Source organism: Camelus dromedarius, chromosome 8 (genome assembly GCF_036321535.1).
Source record: "Camelus dromedarius isolate mCamDro1 chromosome 8, mCamDro1.pat, whole genome shotgun sequence".
In the NCBI taxonomy this organism is placed as follows: domain Eukaryota; kingdom Metazoa; phylum Chordata; class Mammalia; order Artiodactyla; family Camelidae; genus Camelus; species Camelus dromedarius.
In genome coordinates, this window is record NC_087443.1 from 49,528,983 (window position 1) to 49,540,493 (window position 11,511).

The following is an 11,511-nucleotide window of genomic DNA, read 5'->3' on the forward strand; positions in this document are numbered from 1 at the left end:
CGTGTACGAATTGAAGTTTTTGGTTTCATCTGCACTGGATTCTTGCCTCATTTCTACAGAAGGATAGAATTTTACTCATGATACCTTTGGACATCCCATTGTGATAGAAAATCCATTAATCGAACGATGTCTACATCCTGCTCCCAAGTTTTGTCCCTCAATTTAAATATTTTAAACTGTGAGATAATGCATTTGGTTGTAAATATAGTGGACATACCACATCAGTTTTGGATTAATTATTTTAGTTTTCCAAATATGAATAAAGTGAATTTATTTTACAGGCTTTTTCTGGCAACAAAGACTTCCTACCTATTACCTCATTTAAAAGATTTGTTGGCTCTCAGCTGTGTCCACTAAAGATTTTTGGTAAAATTTGTCGTGATATCTTATTTATGATATCTGGATATGACCAGAAGAACTTAAATATGGTGAGAACAAGTTGCATTTGAGATTTTTTTGTCAATTTTTAGAAAGCAGCTCTTAATAGTGCTTATTTTATGCCTTGTGTATCATTTTATGGTTTATCCATTTATATTTATAGGTAGATTCTTAGCCTTTCTGATTTTGTGACTATACCAACATTGTGAAACTAACTTGTATTAGCCTGCTGGGATTATTTGGCTTTCATATTTGTCTTGATCTCTGTAAGGAATAGAGAGCCACTACAGTGATAAGTATCTTTATTAGTCTTTGCTATTGTTTGTTAGTTTCCTGAGGTTTCATGTATTTGAGTAGTCTTTTATTCACTTGTTTTCTGTAACTCCTCCTCTTATATCCTGGTTCCTAACACTCCTTTCCTTACTTGTTGATCCTTCCATAATTAGAATTGGTACCTGCCAGTTATCTTACATGCTTCTGGCATTCATCAGAATTCTGGAGTGTAAAACTGTTTTGGTGCTCCAATTACCATTGCCAAGGCCATTTGTATTGATTGTGTACAGATACTCTTAAAGATGTAGGCATTCATTCTAAGATTTTTTTCAGCACATTAAGATTTGGCAGAAGCAATTGAGGCATTTGGACTAGTTGGTTGGTTCTTACACCTGGACCTTTTAAGAAAGTTCTCAATGAGAACTAATTTATTCATTCAAAGAAGAAGAGGTGTTCTCTTAATTCCCAAACGCTTTTTCACACCACAAGGATATGTTGATTTTATTCAACCTCAAGAAGATCTTACCCCAATCTCAGAGGGCTTTATCTGTATAACATAGACAATTACATAAATTTGAAAGAAATACTTTATAGCAGAAGAAATGAACCCAGTCCTCTCCCTTTTTCCCGTAAAGATATGAGCAGTGTACTTTCTGCCATAAAAGGTTAAAAAAAAATAGACTTTTCATATTCTTCTGTCCATCTAGTGTCATAAAGGTACCATGGAATGACTGGAAGAATCATAAATATAATTTTACCATATTCATTTATTCTATGTTTGGGGTAGTGTATTTGGCTGTTGCTGTATTTTCTGTGATTATAGTGTCTTTGTGAACTCTTTTTTTTATGAACTATTAGGAAAGCTTCTATTCTGGTTTCTTAGCCTTTAAATTTATGGGTCTCCATTCTGGAACAAAAGTTGACAGTGTTATAGGTTGTAATATGGTTGTGTACTAACTTCTCTAGAATTGGGGATAGTCTGAAGTGGAAAAATTTCACACACCATATGTATGGGAACAGTAAGAGTATTAGTACAGTTCAATTCAGTTCAGTCTTCTCGAGCCTATCAAGATCTTTGGGGAAGATAGGGTCTGACTTGGAATTTCTTTCCTGCAGTATGAAAAACTGAAAGAGAATCTTGCAATTTGCAAACAGGCAGTACATAGAATCAGGCCAATGTCACTCAGGCATAGAAAATCAAGTAAGAAAACTGAAAGGAAGCTATCATGCAAGAAGGAACAGGTAGCAAAAACTCTCACCAGTATAACTTGGAAAACGTACCATCAAACAACCCAAAATTTTGACTTTGTCTGCTTCTTGTAATTCTTCTGTGATGGTTTACAAAAATTCATTCTAACCCTTATAAGGAGAAATGAGCCTGAGATATCGGAGTACAGTTATCATTAGTATGTGGTTATGATTTGAGTCCCCTTAGAGAATGAATTCCTCCTTACTACCTCTGATAAAGTTGAAGTAGAGACTCTGGTAAATATCTAAGATTACTCATAGACATTTATGAAAGCAGGTAAACTTCATTCAGAAAGATGAGTAGGGCTAAGTGTTTTGGGTTGAGTATGCTTCTGACTCACATTAGGATAAATAGTGGTGACCTCTAATGGAAGGAACATCTGGAATATGCCATTCAGGATAAACATTATATTTGAAGCTTATTTCAAGCCCAAGGAAGAATTAAGATCCTATGAATACCTAGGAGTTTAAATTGTAGAATGTTTCTGTTAAAAAATTTTATAAAGGTCATTTTAAACTATTCTGTCAGAACTTTACTTTTACCAGTTCCAAGTACCGTGAATTGCAAAGGGAAAAAAAAAAGATATTTTCTCTTAAGCCCCCAGGTAGCCAGATGGCAAAAACCTTAAAAGAGGTGACATAACGATTACAAATACATTATGAGAATTTTACTTCTGGGCATGAGTGCATAACAGAGTCTAAAACTGTCCTCTGAGCAAAAACAACTAGAAACTTTATTTTGAAACATATACAGGGGAAATCCCAGTTATGCAAGGCTGGGGGAAATCCCAGTTATGCAAGGCTGGGTGAACATTCAAAAGTAAATTAATGTAATCTGTCACATCAACAAGCTTAAAAAGAAAAATCACGTGATTTTATCCATACAGGTAGAAGAAGCATTTAACAAAACCCAACACACATTCATGATAAAAACTCAGTAAACTAGGAATAGAGAGAAACTTCCTGAACTTGATAAAGAATATCTACAATAAAACTACAGTTAACATCATAATTAATGGTGAGAAACTTGAAGCTTTACCAATAAGAACAGGTACAAGGTCAGGATGTTCCCTCTCACCACTCCTTTTCAATATCGTAAAGATAGTCCTTGCTAATGTAACAAGGCAAGATATGGAAATAAAAAAGAATACAGATTAGGAAGGAAGATATAAAATTGTCTTTGTTCTCAGATGACATGATCATCTATGTAGAATATCTCGAAGAATAAAAAATAAAATATTCCTGGAGCTAGTAGGCAATTATGGCAAGGTTGCAGAATACAAGGTTAATATATAAAAATCAGTTACTTTCCTATATACCAACAAAACAGGTGGATTTTGTCCAATCAGCCAGTCTGTGTCTTTTGACCCAAGCATATAGTCCATTGATATTTAAAGTAATTATTGAAAATATTTTCTCCCATTCAGTAGGTTGCTTTTCATTTTGTCTATGATTTCCTTTGCTGCACAAAAAGCTTTAAGTTTAATTAGGTCCCATTTGTTTATTTTTGCTTTTATTTCCTTTGTTTTAGAAGCCAGATCTAAAAAAAATATTGCTATGATTTATGTCAAAGAGTGTTCTGTCTATGCTTTCCTCTAGGAGTTTTATGGTATTTCATCTTACATTTAGGTCTTTAATCTATTTTGAGTTTATTTTTGTGTATGGTGTTAGAGAATGTTCTAATTTCATTCTTTTACATGTAGTTGTCTAGTTTTCTCAGCACAACTTACTGAAGATATTGTCTTTTCTCCATTGTATATTCTTGCCTACTTTGTTACTTGTTTGTTGACTGTAAGTGCATGGGTTTATTGCTGTGCTCTATTCTGTTCCATTGATCTATGTTTCTGTTTTTGTGCTAGTACCATACTGTTTTGATTACTGTACCTTTGTAGTATTGTCTGAAGTGAGGAAGTGTGATCCTTCTAGCTCTGTTCTTTCTCAGGATTATTTTGACTATTTGGGGTCTTTTGTGTTTCTGTACAAATTTTAAAATTATTTGTTCTAGTTCTGTGAAAAATGTCATTGGTATTTTGATAAGGAGTGCATTGAATTTGTAGAAATGATATGGCTGATGAGTTAATTTCCAACATATATAAGCTTATATAACTCAACATTAAAAAAAAAAAACTCAATTAAAAAATGGGCAGAAGAACTGAATAGACATTTTTCCAAAAAGGAAATGCAGATGGCCAATGGGCACGTGAAAAGATGCTCAACATTGCTAATCATCAGGAAAATGCAAATCAAAACCACAATGAGTTATCACCTCACACCTGTAGAATGACTATTAACAAAAAGAACACAAATAACACATGTTGGCGAGGATGTGGAGAAAAGGGAAACCTCATGCATTGTTGTGGGATGGTAAATTGGCACAGCCACTGTGGAAAAGAATATGGAGGTTTCTCAAAAAACTAAAAACAGAACTACCATTTGACCCAGAAATTCCACTCCTGGGTACATATGCAAAGAAAATGAAAACTCTAATTTGAAAAGATATTTGCACCCCAATGTTCATAGCAGCATTATTTACAATTGCTAAGATATGGAAGCAACCAAGTGTCCATCAACAGATGAATTGGATTTTTGTCATTTCAGCAAGTATGCAGTGGTATCTCATCATTGTTTTACATTGCATTTCCCTGTTGACATATGATGTGGGACACCTTTTCATATGCTTATTTGCCATCTTTATATCTTCTTAGGTGAGGTGCCTGTTAATGTCTTTGGCTCATTTTTAAATCTGATTGTTTGTTTTCTTATTATGGAGTTTGAAAATTTCTTGTATATTTTGGATAACAATCCTTTATCAGATGTGTCTTCTGCAAATATTTTCTCCCAGTGTGAGGCCTATCTGCTAAGTCTCTTGATACTACTCTGTTTTACAGAGTAGCAGTTTTTAATTTAATGTTTTTAATTTATATGTTTTATTTTTTATTTTCAATTATTAATTTTAATGAAGTCCAGCTTATCAATTATTTCTTTCATGGGTTGTGCCTTTGGTGTTGTATCTAAAAATTCATTGCCACACCCATGGTCATTTAGGTTTTTTCCAATGCTATTTTTTAGAAATTTTATAGTTTTGTATTTCACATTTAGGCCTGTAATCCATTTTGAGATAATTTTTGTGAAAGTTATAAGGTCTGTGTCTAGATTATTATTATTATTTCTGCATGTGGATGTCCAGTTTTTTCAATATTATTTGTTGAAGAGACTATCATTTTTCTGTTTCACTGCCATTGCTCCTTTGTCGAAGATCAGTTGACTATATTTATAGAGGTCCATTTCTGGGCTTTCTATTCTGGTCTATTGATCCATTTGTCTATTCTTTCACTAATACCACACTGTCTTGATTGCTGTAGCTTTATAGTAAGTCTTTAGTTTGTGTCAAATCAGTCCTCCAATTTTGTTCTTCCCCTTCAACATTGTGTTGGCTGTTTGGGGTCTTTTGCCTCTCCATACAAGCTTTGAAAGCAGTTTGTCAATACCCTTAAAATAATGTGCTGAGATTTGGGTGGGGATTACATCGACATTATTACATTGACATTGTATGTCTTGTTTACTGAGGTTCTCAGAGAGTATGCAGGCAATGCAAACCTAGATTACAGATTGACATGAGCACTGCTATATTTCTGATTCAACTTCATTTTGAGTTGTGTAGAACTTTGAGACTCCAGTTTATCATGGAAAGAGTTTCTTTTTAAATTTCTTAACTGCCCTTGGCAAGCCCTGGACTGATTTTTTGCTTTCCTTAGCTAGCTAAGTTCTTAAAATGAAATTTCAAATCTTCTGAGATTGGCAAATAAACTTAAGAAAAAAGTGGCTCCAGTACTTCGCTTTTCTCTTGCAGTTCTTTGGGGTTTTTTCTTCCATTTGTCCTGTTAATTTCTTTCTATCTTCTTAGTTCTTTAGTGCTTTCAAAAAGTGTGTGTGTTTGAGTGAGTGTATATGTGTGTGTTACATCACTTCTGATTGTTTTCAGTATAGAGTAATGGACCACATAACTTAGAAAACCAGTAATAGCTTCCCCATTAATGTAAAAATTATACATTTAATAAAGTACATTTATGTACTTAATTTAAATATGATTTTGTTTTATTAATGTTATTTATTAGAAATTAAAATTCCTTGAAATTATTTAGTTTACTAAATATCAAAGATTGTTTTCTGTTCTTGGACTAAGGATAAAAATAATTTTTAACCTCTCAGAGCCGTATGGATGTCTATATGTCACATAACCCAGCAGGAACATCTGTTCAAAATATGCTCCACTGGAGTCAGGTATAAATTTTAAAATGTACTTTGATAAAATTTTATTCATACTACTCACAGTTTATCTCATCATTCCAGGTTTCATGCCATTGCCATAGAATGATAAATTTAAAAGGGTAAAATGAAGTTATTACATATTTGTATAATTCTTTAAAGTTTATACTATGTGTTAATATTATAACTTATTAGATCCTCTAAATGTAAGCAATTATCAGAGCAATATAATTACTTTCTGTTTTACAAATAAGAAAATGTTAATTCAGAACAGTAGACTAGAGATCATTTAGGTCATGTCCATCGTTTGACTTGCCCAAATATTTAAAACTAATTCTTTACAAATAACTAAGACTAGAGCACAAGTCTCTCAGTGCCTGCTCTTTTACTAGACTACATTTTCTCCTGTGTTAAATTGGGAACTCCATGATTACCATGAGCAAGTTTTGTCCACTTTTCTGTTTGCAAGGCTAAGAGTTCTTGGCATTTAGTAGATACTCAGGAATATTTGTTGAGTAAATATTGATGAAGAAAAAAAAATCCAGTGTGAATATCATCTTAATATTGAGAGCCAGGATAATATCACAGAGAGAACACTGTGCTTGAGATGGAAATACCAGATATTGAATTTTTTTCTCTGAACCTTACTGGCAGTGTGACACTGAGCCAGATCATTTCATCTTTATGAATTCAGTTTTTTTTAATTTTAAAAGTAAAATTGATAATAATTCTCTGACCTAACAAAAATATTATGAGAATTAAATATGATGATTATGAGTGTTCTTTAAAGTTAGTAAATACTAGATATATTTAAAGTTTTATTAGTATATTGGTTAAGGGCTTACTCATTTAAAGTGTTTATGTTTGCTAAGTAATTGTTTTGAGGTAAATAATTTAAAATTTTATTATAGCTTATCTTTAGGTTTATTTTATTTCTGGTAATAGCTAGAACAGGGAAGTCTAAGCAACCTTTGTATTTATTCATACACTGGAACAGTATTTATTAGGTACCTACTGTGTGCCCTGCACTGTTCCTTGCTTATGGTATACCTCAGTGAACAGCATGTGGGATGTGCTCTTGAGCCTTGTGTTTTAAAGCAAGGATGTTGAGGGAAGTGTTACCTTAATCCTAGTGCACTTAGTCCTAGACACTCACTTTTGACCTCTAGATGCCGCTGAGGATTTGAGGGGAGACTTTATGTTACTCTAAATACAGAGGGCCCCTTTAATAAGGTAAAAGCCTTTGGGGAGATGTGCATTTACATGAAGATGGCAGAATTATAGTCTGCAAATTCCCCTGCTCCCCACCTCCTAGCTCTTCCATTTCTTACCCTATGTAAAGGAAGCAAAGAACACAGAACCACACCCATACAAACACCAACAGACTTAGTACAAAGAGGTCTTCTGTGCAATGAATACCTGACTTGTATCAGCTGCCACTGTAATGAACAAATGAGTATATTCTTAACTCTTCCATTTTTCTTTCAGCTTTTAAATTCTAGTCACTTGAAAGCTTTTGACTGGGGCAGTCCTGTTCTGAACTTGGTTCATTTTAATCAGGTACATAATTATGTATAAAACTAAAAACTACCTCCCTGGTCAGTTGAGATTGTTTTGCTGTAAAAATTAACCTGAAAAGCCCAAGAATACAGTAACATGATGAGAAAGATCAGCAGATGAAGATCATGTTGATTTGGATCCATATTTTCATTTTCAACTAAAGTGGCTTTTCCATGGGTTCTATGTATTTTAACAACAAATACCTTTGATAAGTCTAGAGAAAATGACAAGCAATAGAATAATACATCATCCCTCAAAAGGAAAATTACTATTTATGATATACATATCTCTGTGCTTGGTTAAATAAGATATAAAAGGCATAATATAGTTCTTGACTGTAAAACTATTGTGCTTGGGAAGATAAGACAAATACATACAATAATTAGGAAAAAAGTAGAAGTTAATGAGAAGTGGTAAAAATTGTCTGAGTATGATGACAAAAGTCTTGAAGTACTGGAACCCAAGTCTACCTACTTCATAATTTATGCTTTTCCGTCATACTTTTCTGCCTTAGCCAAACTCCATGCCAGGTGTAGTTTGCTTGTGTAAAACTCTGAAGTAAAATATAAAGATCAAATTCAATAAAATCAAATTTGACCTTGACTACCAATATTTATCATTTATTGATACAGATATTGACAATTATATAGACATAGAAAATTTTTAAAAAATACCTTTATTGTTTATAAATAAAAATGAAATGATCTGTGTGGAATGTCTGAATACTCTGAATCAGAACAAACTCTCTAATTTTGATTTGTACCTGATTTATTTCTAGGTAAAAATTATAATAACTACTCTCTCATACTCATTGCTTTCTTAATAATAATTTTAGATTAAGCTTATTTGAAATTTTTATTTCGATTTATCATTTAAAGAATTAGTAAATAACACCTTCTATGTATTATCCCCTGGGAAACTCTTATTTTTGCTTTTCGTATTTAGACAACTTCCCCGTTGTACAATGTGGCAAACATGAATGTGTCCACTGCAACTTGGAGTGGTGAAAGTGACTTGCTGGCTGATCCTGAAGATGTTAACATTTTACTTCCTGAAATCAGAAACCATATTTACCATAAAACTATTTCTTACTATAATCACATAGATTTTTTGTTTGGATTAGATGTATATCATCAAGTTTACCATGAAATCATTGACATTATCCAAGGCAATCTGTAAAGAACCATGATACTCTGTGTTGAAGGATCTATATAATTTTTATTAAAATCCAATTTTTTTCTTACTTTGTATATTTTCCAGCTATTTAAATAAAGTCTGGATTTTTTTTCTTTCTTTCTTTTTATTTTTTTTTATTTTTTATTTTTTTTGCATTGCCCCTAGGCTTTTAATTCATTAAATCAGTGGCATTTATTATATCAGGGGTAATGGAAGATTATAACTCAGCCAAAGCAGTCTGTAAAGTTTCTAAATAGAATACAAATAACTAAAAACTGAAAAAATAATCTTAAACATTTTCAATTGCAAGAGATGGCTTTTTGAGGAAAAGTTTTTATTTTCTTCAAAGAAGCATGAGCATATATGACATCCTAAAAAATAGAGTTCAGAAGAATACTTGCTGATATGAAAGCTAATTTTTCTCTATGCTTAATGAATAGTAAAAACACTTTCTGAGCTTTGTAAAGGACTTTGGAGGAGGAAAGAAGGAAGAAAGCCTGGATGCCAGTGTAATGTTGCTGCCTTCTGCCCCACGTAAGGTCATTTTCAGAAGTAGGGAGGTCATAGAGACTGGATGGGATCCTCATTTCCCAGAATGAATAGCTTAGGGAGACTACAGTTGCCTTTTCCAGCCTACTGTGTAAGAGCAATAACAGTTGAAGTGTATTTCTAGGTCAGCAGTCTTGAGGGTGACCTCGCAAAATAGGCACTGCAGTGTAGTAAATGAAAGATTGAAGAGTCCTACACATCAGAAGAGTGTGGACATGTTCAACAGATTTCTGGAAGATGCGAAGAAGCTTGGGATTTGGAATGAAGGGATACTGTAGCCTTCTTCAAAATCACATGCAAGGATTTATGCTTTGGGGGAGGCCAAACTCCTCTTCTTTCCAATTCCTGAATAATGCCTAACTTCATTGGCCTTTTGTAATCCTTGAGGAGAGCAAGATTGAAAAGGGGAAGTTTAAAATTGTGAATTTACCACATGAAGATTGAGAAAATCGATTTGTAATTTACTGAATTAGAAAATTAAATTTTTTCCTCAAACAAAATGGAGATTGAAAGTCAAGTTCAGTTTTTAGGTTGCTAAATTGTACTTGACATATGCTTATGAACTTTAAATTTTTTTATATAAAAAATAAATGGAATATGTATAGATAGTAAGAAAAAATAAAATATATGCATTCATTATTGTGAATGCAACTAAGAGAAGGCAAATGATAACTTTGAAGATCATTGTTAAAGATAAGTTCTTCCTTTCTTTGGTAACCTTTGGTACTAAAACAGAACACTGAGAATGGATACATATTTAAAGATACCTTTTTAAACAGTTCAAGAATGGTAACATAGCATGTGTTACTTCAAAGCTTTCAAATGATCCTTTAAGAAGGCTAATGTATTAGGATAATTATCTAGAAGAATTACTTATGTTGAAGTTTAAAGAATAAGTTAGAAGTTTTGGGTAATGGTGGACTAAGTTATTCAGACCTGGAAATATGTAAAAAGCATTTATTTGAAGACAACAGCTAAAATTTTATGCAGTGAAAAATTACAGGGTCCAGAAAAAGAAACCCAGAGAAGTGTGCCTAGCATCTTAGATGTTTATATCCTAGCAACACCTGCTCATTCCAGAAGTATGATAAAGCCTGAAAAAAATTAATAGAGAATAAAAATTCAATTTAGCCTACCAATGGGAAGTTTCTGGTAAACCTCCATCCTCAGGCTTTGGATTAGAACCTCAATGGACTGTACCCTACCCTAGGAATAAAGTCAAAGTGGAAATTGAGCACCCTTTCAGGAACTATAGCTCTATTTTGAATCATATGTATTTTCAACATACTAAGATAGTTTGGGAATACTAATACCCTAGCCATCTGTGAAAGTAAATCCTCTCTGGAGAAAGATCAAATCATTCAGGATGCTTGAAATAATCCTAAAATTTTGCAATGTTTCAGGATAGGTCAATATACAAAAATAAGTTGTATGTTTATGTACTAGCATCAAATAATTGCAAAATGAAATTTAAACATACCATTTAAGAGTATCTGCTCAACTCTAAAGATCAATGGTTTTCTTCTAATGCTAGCAATGTAGCTTCTTAAAAGAATAGCATTATTTCCCGGCTCTGTAGGCAGTCACAGTTGACTTGCTGCTGGCTTTGTAAGTGTATACCTGAACTAGTATTTGTGGTGAACTTGAATAAAACGTCAGTGTGTCATTTTGATGTACTATCCTTTGTCTCGAAAATGTATAACTGTGCCTTTGACTTCTAACAGGCGGAACAGTTCTCATTGCTTTCTGAGAATCTGCTTCCCAGGTTATAATCCTCAGTGTGGCTTGACTAAATCCCTCTTTTTCTTCTTAACTTGATAGTTAGTTGAGTTTTCATCTACAACTATTATCAAGGTAGGAATTCCTGACCAGTAGTATCAGTGTCACCTGGGAAATTGTTGGAAATGAAGATTTTTAGACTCACCCTGGATCTACTATGTCAGGAATATTCATGTTTGAATAAGACTTCTAGGTGATTCAGATAATATACCAACGGTGGATGTAGGGAGACTGTTCACTAAGGTATTTCTGCATGTCTCAGATCAGTTTTTTTTTTTTTTT

General features: G+C 33.0%; 1 protein-coding gene across 1 annotated transcript in view; it reads left to right on the plus strand.

Moving 5' to 3' along the window:
* LOC105102826 (lipase member J) overlaps nt 1–11,229 on the plus strand; it is a 33,511-nt gene extending 22,282 nt beyond the window's left edge. The window contains exons 7-10 of the mRNA XM_010996273.3: nt 282–428; nt 6,109–6,180; nt 7,654–7,725; nt 8,671–11,229. Of these exons, the coding sequence (XP_010994575.3) occupies nt 282–428; nt 6,109–6,180; nt 7,654–7,725; nt 8,671–8,904 (525 nt within the window). The 3' untranslated portion in view covers nt 8,905–11,229. The remainder of the gene's footprint in view (nt 1–281; nt 429–6,108; nt 6,181–7,653; nt 7,726–8,670) is intronic.
* The last annotated feature ends 282 nt before the right edge of the window (nt 11,230–11,511 follow it).